Genomic DNA, 16,066 nt, shown 5'->3' on the forward strand with positions numbered 1-16,066 from the left:
GTCTTCCTAGTTGTAATCTAGTTTAAGATGAATCAGGTAACACCTCATTACCTTCAGATGGCTATTCCTCCCATTTGTAAATGGCTTTCCACGTAACATCTCACTGTCATACAGATAAAACCAGGCTACCGTCAGCTCAGCAGCAATGGTTTGATACACTGGACTTTCTAAGGCATAGTTTATTTCAGGAAGTATTGTTCTGGAAACCCTTTACTCCTGCAACAGAGGAAAGATGGATATACAAGCTTTTTCCTCAGTGGCTAAGAAAAGCTTCCCTCACTAGTAGAAATCACATTCAATGTGTTAAGCTGCACAGGAATACATTTTTAATTCAGGCATGAGAAAACTACTGTATATATAGAGCTCTCATGAATATAAAAATCTAATTTTGGTATTTTCCAGTGGACCTAATCTCTGTTTCTCATTTATTGATGATCTTATTTTCCATTCCGCTTGGGTAAATGACCACATGGAAGAGTATTTGGTGTGAAGCAAATCTCAAACTTGTGAAACTGTTGCTAGGGTTTTGTCAAACTCTGCTCTGTTTTCTAACCCCAATCAAACACCACTTCTGGAGCTCTAACCTGAGGTGTCCAGAGGGCATTCAACACTTGGCCTTTCACTGGGTTAATTAGGCAATCAATTAATTGCTACTAGGGGTGCGGGGGAAACACCTTGATGGATTCTCAGTAGGAGGAAGAAAATGTGTCCTTATTTCAATGCAGACTTGAGAAGCTTGGGGGTTGAAGAGGTGATGAGCAGCCAGACTTCAGCAGGAAAAGAAGACAAATACCCCCTAGCTTTTGTCAAACCTAGCTCATGGAATGACACCATAGGACTTTCTGAAGGGAAGTAGCAGTAGCTGGGTAGAAGCTAATACAATATTTACAACTGCATTCTGGGACAAATCTATCTCTAGCAGCAGCCTGAATTGCCAGAATATGATTTTCTGGATCTCTTCCAAAATACCATCTCCAACAAGTCAATATTCCAGATGAAGAAATGCATGCACACCCATTCTCATTAAAATATAGTGCTGCTAGACATCTCCTGAATATTTGGCCCCAATCCAAAGACAAAATCTTGACTTATTTTTTCCCCTTTATAAAACACATACGATTTCTGTGATTGTGATTGATAGTGCTCCACTGACAAGGCGCAGAAGGCCATCTTCCTCTGGAAGGACCACAAGAGCCCTCGGGGAGCCGTCTGAGCTGCCCTTCCCCAGTTTCAAAATGCAAGATCCAGCATGAACGTGAGCAGTCCTGTCTTTTTGACTCACAAGGAGATCACGCACAATGAGAAGAAAGCGATGCGCGGCACCAGCAGCATGAAGATGTGGGATTCTCTGCAAACAGCATGGAAAAATGTAACATGCCTCACCAAAGCAACGGTTTAAGCTACACTGCGAGTCCAAGAGAAGGAAAGTCTTAATAAGAAGCCTGTCCTTCCAAATCAGGCAGTGGCACCAACATGTAGCAGTGGCGATTTGGAGCTGACTCAATGTCCTCTGAGGTCTGTCTTTTACTCAGAGTGATAGCTTGACATATACATTGTATTTACCGGAATTTTCAAAGAGGCCAGGATGACAGTGGAAACCAGATGGTGGATGACAGCTGAAAAAAGATCCCTACGCAAACAAGCTGTCTTGGCCAGCAGTGCTGTAAGGAGAACAGGACCGTGATTCTGACCGCTTGCATTTCCTTCAGGCCTGCAGAAGGCTGACAGCCAGAAAAAAAGAAGATGCACCGCAGCACCAAAGAGTTTCGAGAGTGCGCTAGTTCACCCAGACCTCCAATATGAAATGGTTTGTTATTACAGTGTCCAGGCTCCAAGGTGACAGGAGACTTTCAATGAGAAATGCGAATGGGAGCTGAAAGCTAAAAGGAAATCACAAGTTTGCTTCCAGGTTTCATAAAAACACGGTATTTTGAAACCTGGAAACCCAAGGCATCGTACGTGTTAGCTCAGTAAACAATAGTCCTTAATAATCAGCTCTTAAGAGTAAGAGTAGAACGAAAAAACCCAGGAGTGAGACTAAAAGCCATAAAAGCCCAAGACAAATGCTAGCTTCCAGCTCTCGCAGAGACAGACGTTTGCCAAAAGGTATTTTGCCAGTTGCTGAGAAAAAGGAGCCGTCTTTTTAATGCAGTGAGAAGAAATATCCAGAATGCTGAAAAAGTAGATCTATTGTTCTATTAGAGTGTCAAATGAATGTTTTGGGAGTAAATAAATCGAAATTGAACAGGATATGCATTTTTAAAATTAGTACTTTGTGGGCTATAGTATTTTATTTATGAGCATTTTTATTTTGTTTTCTTTTGAAAGCAGGTTTGTTTTTCTGTGTGGATTTTATCTGTATTCCTTTTTTTTGAAGCATTGCTTGACAGGTATTCTTCACCAGATACAATAAAATAAAGGGTATTATGAAATCAGTCTGTGTTTGAGAAGATTCACTCTCCCTGCTCACTTAAAATAAATAAATTAGAGTGGAAGGTATTTATCATTAATATCTGAGCATTGTCCTATCATGAAAAGACAGGAACACGTATGTACACAAAAGTTACTGGGGCGGTAGGATATAGTTGGAGGACTATCTTGTTTTGAGTCCTGGTTTTTAAACAATATTAAGATTTGAACAATATGAAGACTTGTACAGCAAGCTTCAATGGCTGTCCTCAGGAAAAGAAGTTGGCTGTGGGCTATTGATTTCCAACTAAACAAAAAGAAAGAGTTAGAAGCCATGTATCATTTCTGCAGCAGCAGCAGCATTGTGTCTGCATAAAAATATGTAGGAAATGTAACAACTTCTTATACTGTGAATAATGTTCAGCCTCCTTATAAGCAAGACAATTCCAAGTGAAAGCAAACTATTGTAGCCTTCATAGATGCTAAAAGTATTTCTACCAAATCAAAGAACATTAACTACATACATCTTTTCCTAAAAAACTGCACTTAAAAGAATACCAATTAAAAAATGATGATACAAATGCTATTATACAATGCATAAGAATAATTTCCCTATAAGAAACTATCCATTATGTATTCTAACATTTCAGTGGTGCCAACAGCACATTGCTGGGATTTGCAGCATAAAAATAACAAATAAAACAGTTGTATTAAGTACTTAGGAAGCTAAAAGTGCAGGACTTACTCATTAACACCTATAAAATGTTAAGAATTGAGAACAAATCAATGTTATAGATACCACTTTCTCAATTCTTATTTTTCTGCATCTTCAATAGAAGTGCAGCTAGCTTTATTTTATATTTGTATTTTCTTTACTGTTTTTTTTTTTTTTTTATTTAGAAAATTCGGTGTTTCTGAAACCCTTGCCAGAAACTCACATTTAACTCCTTGGCCATGTATTGAGCTTCTTGCTAAACTCTCCACCACTTCCATCTTCTCCCCCGGTAAAATGCAGTAGCTCTTGCAGAAGAAAACTGCACAATCCTTTCAAAAAGATCCAGTGAGAGTGGAGAGAGGAAAGTTTCACTGCACGCCTTACCCTGAGATCATGGAGGTGTGAAAGTACTGAAGATCAATTAGGCATTGTAATTACCACTATATCTCAAATGGTTTGTGCAATTTCTACTCCACAGGGTCCCCAATCCACGTGCGAGGCCTCCAGAAGCTACTGCGATACTAATGACTCGGACATATGACCACACAGTTTACATCAGTGGCAATATTATCAAATTAACGACTTTAAGAGGCTTAACATTCCCAGAAGTATAATCGCTGATGGAAATGATATGACCTCATATTCCTTAAAAATCTGAGACACCATGTTCTTGCTTTAACTACATATTCCATCAATTACCTATAAACTTAGCACCAAGAGCTGTACATTTTTATAATTATATTCTCCATTTTCTTTTTGGAATGGAAAACATTTAAGATATTTATCTGGTATCACATTTATTACAGTGCTTTCACTTCCGAAGAAACCATAATTCAGCTGTTAACCGCAAACTACTGTCAGTTGGTCTCCTTATCGAGATCGCGTGCTCCCTTGAGACACCAGCAAAACCACGAACAATGGACCAATAAATAAAACATCCTTCTCGGCCCAGCAGAACCAGTTAAAAATGTGAACTCCTCTCATATACAATACCCCATCCGCACAGAAGGTGCTCTTCTGTGAAACAGATTTAACTGCCTATCCATAATATCATGCTTATCACTGTAGCAGCTGAGTGTATTACTATGACTACCAGTGGCATAATGCTGCATGATAGTGGTTTGGTTTTTTGTTTTTTGGTTTTTTTTTTTTTTACTTACAACAAAACAGCTGTAATGTTGGCCCTGTTCTTAACAGTGTTTTTCAAATTCTTGGTTTTACAGATTATTTTAAGGATGAAAATCACTGAGGACTCCAGCATGCAGTCTCTGCATCTCCTGAAAAGTGACTTAGCCAAGAAGGAGTCTGTCAAAATTTTGGGGGAAGGGCAAAAAGCCCAAAGCAGTTTCTAGGACAACAGAAAGCCTTAAAATTACGCTTTTTTTAAAGCTACCTGACCGAATTTCAGCCTTGGCTCTTCTCCTTGCCCCTGTCTCTTCCGACTTCTGTGTTTTAGCATCACTGCTGCTTTTAAAATGACTTTGGGAAAACTATTCCGATGTGCTGAGCTGTTCACAGAAAGCAGAAGCAGTCTTCTAGTAAAAAACTGTCAAGACAACAGCATGCGAATGAAGGGATAGTCTTTCAGCATTCTCTCAGCGTTGGCACTTAGCCTGATCTCATCCTGTATCGCTCCCCCAGTCACAGTTGTGGGAGATGCGCTGTAGATGAGGTAAAACATTTTACTGCAAATTTGGGAAACTAAAAATGGGATACAAAGCATTATTTCTTTCCAATAGTTCCCATTCCACCTTGTAGCAAGTCTTGGTGTTGCCCACTGGTTCTGCTTCAGAATATTTTCAGAACATGGTGAGAGCTAAATATGTATGGGAAATCTGATCTAATAAATTAATTTCCTCTTCACAATAATATCTTTAGTAAAGTAAGACTTATATTTCTGCATTATTTTATCATTCTTATTCTTTTACAAATCCTCTGTTATTAATACAAACTCCTAGAACAACGTATGGCAGTTAAAACACTAACCAGGTAAGTCCAGTTAAGTAAAAGACTGTGAGTTACAGGCAAATTCAAATGATATGAAACAAAGCAACCCAAGAAAACCCCAAGCTGTGTGTCGAAGCAGGCGATGTGCTCGGTAAGCGGAGCTAAACAGAGCTGAACTTTCAATCTTGCTATTTACCTCAGAGGTAATGCCATTGTGATTCACAAACTAGGCCTGGCAGTGCCTGAAGGGGCCCAAACAGTAGATGAACTCAGAATATAGCTAGTATACATCGATGGGATCAAGTTCAAAGACAAGGATGAATGATGTAGTAGCAATGTTGAGGTCTATGTAACTGCACCCCTTTCATTAAAGAGCCTCACGCTCAGAGCAGGTGCCCCAGGACGCAGAAGCGGCAGTGCGTGACCCCACCACAACCCTCGCGTGTTACCTCTTCTGGTCGTCACTCACCAAAACTCAACCAGCGTAATGTGCCTGATGCAGCTATAAATAAATCATTCCTATATTTCCTTTTTCCACTTCTACTAAAATTAGAAGCTCACTCATTTCAGCTCCCTGTACCAAACAACTGAGTTAATTAAGTAGAGATTGAGCTGATTCCCAAGTTTTTCTAATTTGCTAGCACTTGCTAACAATAAACATTCGTAAATAGAGGTAATTTGAAAAGAAAAGTCTATTCCACTTCCAAATTTTTCCTCTATTGTAACCCTCATGGTAGCAGGTATGTTTACACCGGCTGCACAAAAACCTATCGTGTGAACCATTAAGTTTTACCTAACAAGATTGCTGATACCTACTAAGTAATTCCTTTATGTTCAGAGAATGAGAGTGGTTTTGTTCATAAATCTTCTAATAAAAGTTTAAAAGAGAAAATAAATGAGAATCTTCATTTCAATGGCAGGGAAGGGAGCAGACTCGACCTACAATACACGTCCCATGCCTGGAAACCTTATTCTTCATGGAGAACATTCTCCCCATTCTTTAGTTCTCACCTGAATAGAAAAATAATCACTTTTTCCTCCCAAAAAGAGTTACAAGGGAAAATAAAGTAGAACGCTGAAAAGTAGTTCCAGATTTAAATAACAGTGATTCCCCCACCCCCACCACCAGAGAAAAGTCCCTCTGTATGTTTATATAAATGCTAAAACCTAAAATCAATAGAACATTTTAATTGTCTTTATAATTAGAAGAGTAGCTGGTTGGCATCCTGTCTAGGGGTTGTAGCAGTTTAATAAAAAATTTTTCTAAGACGTAACAAGCCCCATAAAGGACGCCAGCCAGATACTCTTCTGCATTTAAGTAATAAAGTTCTACTGATTCTATAATTCTATGAAATATAAAAGTAATTTTGGGGAGCAAGTCCAGAAACATGCTAGAATATGCCACTTTATACATATTTAATGTGATATATTATGAAATACTCCATCTTTGATGCACAGGAAAGACCATTTTCAGAGAAAGAAGATCCTACAGTGTATTGATAACTACCACTACATCCAATAGTAATTTAACCTTTTATTCCTGTAAAACTTTATGCTTTAGGTTCCTCACATCATCAAAATACGGACGTGACTGCAGCATCATTCCTTTCCATCTAAAGCACTGACATTCACAGTTCTCCCAGAAGGTAAGGAAAAATAGGTACCCCAAACTACGGAGAAACACAGGTTCACAAACTAAAATCTGAAACAATACTTTTCATCAGCATTTTCCACCTAGATTAAGGACAAATCCTTTTGTTAGGCTAAAGCAGTTCACTCCTCAGGGGACAGAGCTTTGTGTTACACAGGCAAAAAGCTACACAGGCAAAAAGCAAGAGGAACCAAAACATTATGAACAGCAGAGAACTGGGACCTGTCTCCCATCCACCCATGCTGCTGTAGAAGAGAAAAAACCCAGGCAGGTCTGACTCAGAAATGATTTTTCTCTGAGCTGCGATCTGATTATCAACAAGATAGTTTCTGATTCTGCAAAAGGACAACCTCTGACCACTCCACTTTGCCAAGCTCTAGCCAACACTCAGTTTGGCAGGAAAAAAAAATAATCTTTCCTGACTTCTTTAGGTTACACCAGGATTAAATCCCGATAATGAGGTTATATGATAATGTTTTATACCGATGCAGAAGTACTCTGGGCCGTGAGCGTGAAAGAAGGGCTGTTCTCTGTGCCACCTGAAGGGCGGTATGGGAGGGCAGCAAGAGGGGAACTGAGCTGAACGGATGCTAAGGTCAGAGGCAACCACTATCATCATTCAGAAGGGCCCTATGGACACTTGGGTTGTGACATTCTGTTCGTATACTCAGCACACTCTCTGCTAGAGTAGATCACCTAGTATTCTCGTCAGAACGAAACCACTCGTTCCTTCGATGCTGAATGTACCAGCTTTCCGCCACTGGAAGATGTTAGCAAATGTCTGCCCACCAGCCAAAAATTATTCAGCCCTCCACCTTTTCGGATAGTGCCCAAGAATAAATACTTGTAGGAACAGATACTATTCCTTGGCTACTTCTTTGAAAGAGCAGATTCCAGGGCATTCCCAAGTGCTGGAATACCTCGCATCCAGCCCGACTCCCTGGCATGTGGTCTCCTGACAAGCTCGCAGTGTGGGAGGTGAGCCTGACTTCAGGATCTTCTGTAAAACAGAGGAGATGTTGCCTCGGACTTACACCCCAAGGTCTGATCAATAACCCCCCTTATCAATTTTGCTGTCCTCCTTTGAAAGTTCTGTACCTTTCACGAGGAGTGACTACTTGCCGGAATGCCACATCCTAATTCTGGTTTTCTGAACTATATCCAGAGACAGGAGCATCCCCAGTTCCACTGCATATTCCAATTTTTATGTTTCCAAGCAAGGATCCACTCAGTTGTTTTTTTTTTTTTTACATCACTGCTCTGACAGTTTGCATTAAGTCTATTAAATCAAAGCCTCCTAAACCCCGTTCTTCAGTCACTGTTTTCCAAGGCAATGTTCCATTCCCAATTATATCACACTGTACTTGGCTGTATTAAAATAAATTCTGTTTGAGTGGGATAGAAGCTCCTCACTGACTGTTATTGGTCCTGCGCGCACCTCCTTACTTAATTATATTTTAGTATTTTCTATTCTGTAAATTTCAGCAGTAAAAATTACTCTTTTGAGTCTATGGGAGGGATATTGCTTTTGTTTGCTAAATCTGCTCTTTATTTGTCACTACTGAACTTCTAGACCTAGAGTTTCTCATATTTCTGACGTTCAGATATTTGAGACAACTTATCATCTTTATTTCTGTTTGCTATGGTTATTATATTAGTTCCCTTGATTTCCCTTATCAGCCATATATAGCTTTTACTCCCAAACATTATTCACTTATTTTCATCTAGCCCATCATTTATGCATGTTGCATTCTTAGCAGGATTTGTGTGTTCCATGTTCAACACACACAGAGATTTTCTACAAGGAGAACTTCTGGACTAAAGGCACATGGTAAGAGCAAGAAAAAAATAAACAAACCAAACTCTGCAATAAAATACATCACACAGTGATGCAGTCAAAAAGAACAAATTTGCAAAAAGAACAGACAAATCCAAAGAGAGGCGAAGTGGCTTAATGAATAAATCTTAAAACTGCAAACTGGATTCTACCTTCAGCTTGTTTCAGAAGTCCGAGGGCTTGATTAATGAGGAATACAGTGTCAAAGGTGACCAGAAATATTAACACCACTCATTGGAAAAAAAGAGTTTAGAACCCAGTCTCCTGGCAGAAAATGGACTCTTTTCAAAGGGATAGCCCTACATAATCTATACAGCTCTGTTGCTAGCTCTCCTATAAGGCACCTGTTATTAAACACTGTTTATAACCCAAATACTATGTAACTGAGAGACTGAAATTGTTAATAAAAATTAATTTGAGCATAACTGGTTTTCAAGGGCTCAAACCTGAAAAACTGCAACAGCTTTCTACTGCATAAGCAGAGATTTTTATTTCAGCATTTATTAATTGTTAATTCCATCACACTCATACTGAAAGTTACCTGGAAACTAAAGATACTATCTGCGGAAGAAGAAAACAAAAGCTAGAATAATAAAACTTGGTCCATGCGGTTAAAATATAATTAAAAGCTTAGGTAATAACCAGCTATCTAATTGTGGTGATTCTCCACATTTTTTTCTCTCAGGAACTATTTTCTGATTAGTAGCTACTTTGAATGCTGGCACAGAAGCAGAAAACAGATTTAGCAATTAAAATACTTCAAAACAAAGCACAAAAAAAAAAAAAAAAAAAAGGGGGAAAAAAAAAGAAAAGCCACAAACTCCAATACGAACACAAGAGTTTCCTGAAGACATCTTACTCAGCTAAACTGCTCTGGCAAGCGTGGTTCTCAGGGCATGGCTGACACTGCTCGGCTCCAGCCCCCCGAACGAGTGACTCTCTGTGCCTTGGCACACAACAATTCCCAATAATTCCTCTTACCTGTCACTGAATGACGACTGGTAACTAACTTTTCTTTTTAAAAGTTATTATTCATGCAATATATTCAACATTTCACACTTGTTTCATGGAAAGAATGCTTCCACCCTCCTGCCAACACAAAAAGCCCCAGTCTGGATTTTCACAGGCTACGGATTAGATTTAAATCTTACGCCCGAGGCCTGCGCGGCGGCGATGACTCAGGCAGGAGGCGGGATGAAGGTTTATGCGCTGTTTTAGGGCCTTGCCCCTGGGAATAACACAAAGATATCAGAATCTGAAATTTCATCTCAAAGAAGAAAACAGGTTTCTAGGCTTCTAGCCATCACGGATATTTAATAAAATAATTAACTGCAGGTTGTGTGTATTTTGCAAGCATTAGAACTACAGGCACGAAGCCCTTCGGTAGTGAGGAACAGAACATATTAAAATCTTTCTAGTCTTTCCCTGCGCAGAACTATCATTTACCATTTACATACGGAAAAAAGTGTCACTTTAAGGCCCTATAATTATAGGGCTAGAATTCTATCAGCTGTCTCCAGGGTATTAAAAGTACCATTCTGTGGAAATACCACAGTGGAAGAGAAGTCCTGAGTGGGGTTCTACACGTACTGCTTCTCCTACACTGAGGAGAACGGAACTGGCTGTTTATGTCAAAACTTTTCTTCATGGGGCTTTGACACATGCACAGATTTGTTCTGTCAGATTTGTCTTCTCAGGAAGAAATTCAGCTTGCCTGAGGACAAGGACTGGCAATACAAGCAAAGGCTCTGATTAACTAGCAGGGGAATGCTGCCAAGCTGTGCCGTCGGCCCGAAGGCAGCTTTCACCAGTGCTCCCAGTCACCACCCTGCTGAAGCTACGGCATAAGGCTGGGGCAAACTGACGGAGCAGAGGTGAGAAGATCCCGCACCGGGATGAACTCGGATTCTTGGTCTTTGAAGCCTACTTTAATAGTCTTTAAGCAACACTTCATTGATAACTTTTATGTAATGTAAAACAACTGTTAATCTCGAGCCTTTTCAACCCTTGCTCCACATGGGGTGAATTGCTACAGCTCAGCTTCTTGATGGTAACCGCTGCTGCGCAGGCTCTTATCTCACATCACATTCAGTTTTTTCTGCTCTCTGGAGGGCGAGTTAACGTGGTCCACTGCTGCAATAACGTCACAGCTTTCTTCAGCTGGGTGGACAGCGACAATTCAGAAGAACCCATACCTACCAGTGCTCCCCACCGAGCTCCACAGAGGTGGAAACCCAAAAAATCCTTGCTAAAGGCATTTTCTAGTATGCTTAGAGGGACACGGAAACAAGCTACTAAGGCAAACCCAGACCTTTGTTCTGTTCAGAAGAGAGTACAAAGTCTCAGAAGAGACAGAGTACATCAGGAAACACTCCCCTCTTTGTCAGCATGACAAGGCAAAACAGCCATGCAAGGATTAATAGCGGCTGGCTTGCAACACGAACCACCAATATAGCTAAGGAAAAAAAAAAAAAAGCCTTTTTTCCCCAGGAATGGAAAGAGAAACCCTTAAAAGTCATCAGAAGCTGTGACCAGCATAATATTAGAAAATTATTTTTATGTAATTCAGTTTTTATATAATTCCATTCCATATTTTAAGGAATAAACAGTTCCCTTGGAGGAAGCTCAGGAATACATATCAGGTTCTTTCTTGGGTTAATGAGGGAGGCTGCTTGCATGCTTACAGTCACTTTCATTTGACCTGATGAAGTTTAGCTATGATTGTATCAAACACACATTTTGAAAGTTAACCAAGCTGAAAGACTTAAACATCAAATGGAAGGTTTTCTTTCTGCTTAAGAAATATCACGGTACCATCTTCCAAAACCGTATACTTTGTTCAACCAGTAGTAGTTAAATGAAATACAATTTTTTGAGCTATCTCCCTTTTAATGTTTAAACAGCACGGAGACAGTATCAGCAGCGTACCTGTTTCCTCTCCAAGTCTTCACTGACGAATAAACCAGGAAATCTCTCTCTATACTCTTCCAACTGAATATACAGTTAATTCACCCATTTAATTACCAGCTTAGTAAAATTATCATGATAAAGGCAAACACAGACTTGGCATTCTCCCACGCTGTCCCTGAAACGGGTTATTTTGTAAACTTCTGTACTCCTAGTATCTGGTAACACCAACACTTTAATGCAAGCAGTAAAGAACACATGTATAGCCCGGACATACACTGCTAGGTTAGCCACAGCATTCTAGGGTGGAAGTAGCAGGGTTTGCTGCGAAAAAAACCCTAATTTATTTGGGCAAGTGATAAAAGTGTATGCTTGTGCATGTACAAAAGTGCGTGGACTGACTTCATGTAGAATGCGTGGCAGTTAAAAGAAGCAAGAGTTGTCACAGGAAGGAGGCCAGGATGATTTTGCTCAGATAAAGGGAGATCTATTTTAGCTTACAATTGTATTTTTCTTACTTGCGTTGCTGTTGAGTATGTGGATATCAGCATGAAATAGGCATACTCTTCATATTGGTAAACTCAAGTTTAAAAAGCAGATGTGTAAAAGGAACCCATTTAAAAACAGTCATCATGTATTTCCAAGCAGTCAAACACAGGGGTATCCTTTTAAAAGGAAACATACCTGCTTCAGGACTTGTTTGATTACAGCTGCTAACAATGCTGTTTGGTATCACTGGCGTGGAGGATGCCTGGATTCTTGACTGAGGTGGGTTTGGATGTAAGGAATTTCCTAAAGCCATTCCTGACTGACTGAGCATCCCACAGTTCCCACTAGCCTGCATCTGATTTATTAAACCTGCAAGATGGTTGGTTGTGCCCGGGCTAGTACCGTGGACAAAGTTAGTGTTTGTGTTCTGGCAGTGCACACCTTCCCCTCGCAAGGGTAAACTCTGTGCCAGCGAGTTCTGGAGACCGCCAGAGTTCATACTGGTGTCTGCAAAATGCATCTGGTTACCAGAGCAAGGTAAAGCAGTATTTGAGCTCCCACAACTGGTGGTACTATTGCTGCTCATGTGAGAGCTTTGACAACTCATGGACTGAAGTAGCTGGGACATAGAACTGATGGGAAAGGAGCTTTGACTTTGCTTTCTTATCAAATCAGATCCAGCTTTGGAAACTCCGGAACTGTCCAACTGAGACTGTCTCAGCAAACTCAACACCGTAGTGGTCGGCTGCTTTCGTTTTCTCAGAGGATCTTTTTGCTGAGACATCAATTTATCTCTCAGTGCTGCTCGGCCGCTTTGCCCTTCAGTCGTTGGTAGAAGCACATTGGCAGCAGGAGGGAACATGGTATTTAAAGTGCTATGTCCTTCGTTGTTGCCACCACTGGCAACAGGTCCAGAATTGCTACTGCTGTTACTGTTGTTACCAGCAAGTTTATTTTGATTTGCTAGCTGTGCTTTGGCTGCTGCTGAGAGTAAACTGCTTGCTGGAAAAGAGGCAGCATTGTGCTGGTTCAAGATCTGATTTAAAGGCATTCCCAGCAAACCAGGCTGACTCTTCAGGGAACCGCTTCCAGCCGATGCAGTAGAAAAAACTGCATTGTTTGGAGGATTTAATACATTACTCATTCCAGCAATTAATGGGTTAGGGATGTCCTTGTATTGATTAAGTCCATCATGTTTGGTGGAAGGGCTAGATGGCATCGATGGTCTCGGTGACCCTATTGTTGACCTTGGAGACCTGGGAGGAACTTTAATACCACTACACGATGACTGTGGAGCTACTGGAGGCAGCAGGAAGTTTCCATGATCTGATGATGTGGAAGAAGAACGTGATCTTTGGGGAGAAGCCTCGATCCTTCCGATCCCGGATCCCATCATATGAACTGGGGACGTCACTGGTGAAGGAGAAAGGGAAGTTGAAGCAGAATGCTGAACTCTTTGAACATGACTTCCATGGTTCATGTGACCAGGTTTTACCGTTGGCAAAGGAAGATTACTTGGCAAAGGGACGACAGCAGGAGGCATGCTTACATTCATCACAGGTACCTGAGAGTGGACATTTGAATGGAAAGTAGTTGGGTTAATGATAACAGGATTCTGATTCACTGGTTTGCTAGGAATAGGGTCAAGTATGCCAAGTGGATCCTTTTCTGATGTTAATGGCTTTTTCTGAAGAGCACAAGAAGGCGGTGGAGGAGGTGGGGGTGGACCTTGGGGCGGTTTATGGTGAAACATTGCTCGTGGTATTTCCATACCAGTTGAAAAATTACACATGGGTTTTTTCATTACTGGGCTTTTTGTGGTCAAGGTTGGGGAAAGAGGTATATTAGTCCTTCCAGCCATTGCACAGGATGACTGTATGGGAGAACCATGTAGCATTACTGATGGTGGAGACAGAGGTGTCCTGTTCATGTGAATAGGACTAGAGTTGGGTGCTCCGTGAAAATTGGGATTGTTCCTTGTGAAAACATCAGGGCTTCCAAGTGGGTCAGTCCTAGGAGAGATTGAGCCATCTCCGTATATCTGTGATCCTGATGAAGCTGGACTGGGCATCCCACCATGACTGCCACGATACGGAGACTTCTGTCCAAGTTCATTACTACCCAATCTCTGCCTAGGATAGACAGAATGAAGTTCTTGTTGCTGGCTTCCAGCCATTTCTTGCACGTAAAGCCTACCCATGGCATTAGATGCCCCTATCATCAACTTGAAAGGAGTCTTACATTCTGGCATCACAGAATTTGTAATTCCTTCATGTGATTTATTCCTCATTGATCTTGGAGTTGCTGCTCGAGTAGGAACTACTGGAGTTGCACCTGATATAAAAACACAACAGTTACTGGTTTGAAATCTGTTGTCACACATTTCAGCGCAAAACTACTGCATGTGAAAATATTTATAAAAGCTAGAAAGCCTCTTGGCTAAACTTTTGCCTCAACAGAAATAATACCTAAACCATCAAGTAGTTGCTGGAACAGTGCATGCTACCCTATTACATAGCGCAGCAGTATAGATCTCCATATCCCAGATAAAGAGTGCATAAATACGGACAACTTTAAATCTTTGTCCTTCCCCTCCGTCTTTTCTTTCTAACCATCAACTCGTGTCCTACTCCTGAACCTCCAGCATCACCGCTTTGGGTACCGCTGGAAGAGCTGGCGGGAGGAGCAAGCAGGGGATCCCTGTGCAGGGAAAAGGAGCCTCTGGCGCCACCTATCGAGTCCAGGAGGAACAAAGCCCAGCAAGGGCTCAGCCCAGCTTCCCCACACCGCACCGCGAGCAGGGTCCTGCCCCAGCTGCGGTCCCCGGTGAGGATGCCGGGGGAGCCATGCCATACAGCTCTGGCCTAGATGTCTGTTCAGCCAAGCAGGCCACTGCAGAGACCGAGGCTGTGCAAGGCAGGACGCAGCTACTCCACATCACTCGCTGGCACTGAGTTCCAGTCCTCTGAGTTCATCTGGTCCTGGGAACTGCCTTGCTGAACACGCAAAGACATACATTATATCACGCCCTGTATTACTTTCCCTGCAGCTTCTGCAACGAGCTTTGCTTGGGGTGAAGATGCTTAATTTAAGAAGGGGCTCTACCGTTTGTTTTCAGGATAAAAGCCTTGGGGATATTTGGATATGCAGACATGAGAGCCTCCCCGCAACAGAACCCCCCCCCAGTAAATCCCGGCTTTGAGACTAGACATTCCTAGAAGCACAAGACCACTTTCCTTTTCTGTCCACTAATACCAGTTTTATTTAAAAAGATTTTTTTCAATGTTTTACTTTAAGAACACCATCACAAGCAGCTCAAGTCTGGCGGACTTTCTGCCAGTTCTGCTGCTCTGGGAAATTGTAATTCAGCTTGGAGTGCTTGGCATGCAGCCTCTGAATATGCAAACTTAAACTTGGATAATGAGCTAGAGATTTCATGTTCAAATGAATTCAGAGGTGCCTTTAAATTCCTCAACTCACAAGAACCCAATTCCCTTCTTTCCTCCAGCCTGGCCATAGGAGACAGATGGCACTGACAATCCTGCCTTCATCCTATTTGCTCAACCGGCTACATCATGACAGAAACAAACATATTACCTTTCCCAAAATACAACCAGTGTCTCATTTAGGGGACAAATCTCCAGAATGAAATGCAAAACAAGTGTGTACGAGAACCCTCACCTTGAATATTGGACCAAAGAAATAGTAAAATGTAACTGTGCATAAATGAAAAGACATTTTGTTTACAAAGGCAATTTACTGGGATATTTTCTTCTTTGCTTAATGCACAAAATTCTGATCAACAGAGAAGGCAAGGCCACATAAACATGACTTGTGTCTTTGATATTCAGCTGGTTTTACCTCCTTCATTTTGCTAATTTTTTGAAAACAGAAATGTAGTTTGAGTACTACCCATAAAGAATAAAAAAAAAATAAGGAAAACGCATAGTCATTTGGGAAACTGCACTGTTTGTTTAAAAAACCCAAACCACGACATTGAAAACCCCAATTTTTAAAAGCTTTAAAATTGTAAATAGCAATTTGAAAATGCAAGAGCACATCAGTACTATGAACAGCACTGGTATCGTAGCATTGGCTATGTATCTGAAAT

The 16,066-nt window shown here is 41.0% G+C and overlaps 1 protein-coding gene across 9 annotated transcripts in view; it reads right to left on the reverse strand.

Annotated features, from left to right (window-relative positions):
- Positions 1-16,066, reverse strand: part of MBD5 (methyl-CpG binding domain protein 5) — a 145,248-nt gene that overhangs the window by 22,473 nt on the left and 106,709 nt on the right. For all 9 annotated transcript variants that reach the window (XM_040602749.1, XM_040602748.1, XM_040602744.1 and 6 more), the window contains one exon: positions 12,151-14,289. In XM_040602749.1, coding sequence (XP_040458683.1) covers positions 12,151-14,289 — 2,139 coding nt within the window. The remainder of the gene's footprint in view (positions 1-12,150; positions 14,290-16,066) is intronic.

This window comes from Falco naumanni, chromosome 8, assembly GCF_017639655.2.
Source record: "Falco naumanni isolate bFalNau1 chromosome 8, bFalNau1.pat, whole genome shotgun sequence".
Lineage (NCBI taxonomy): Eukaryota > Metazoa > Chordata > Aves > Falconiformes > Falconidae > Falco > Falco naumanni.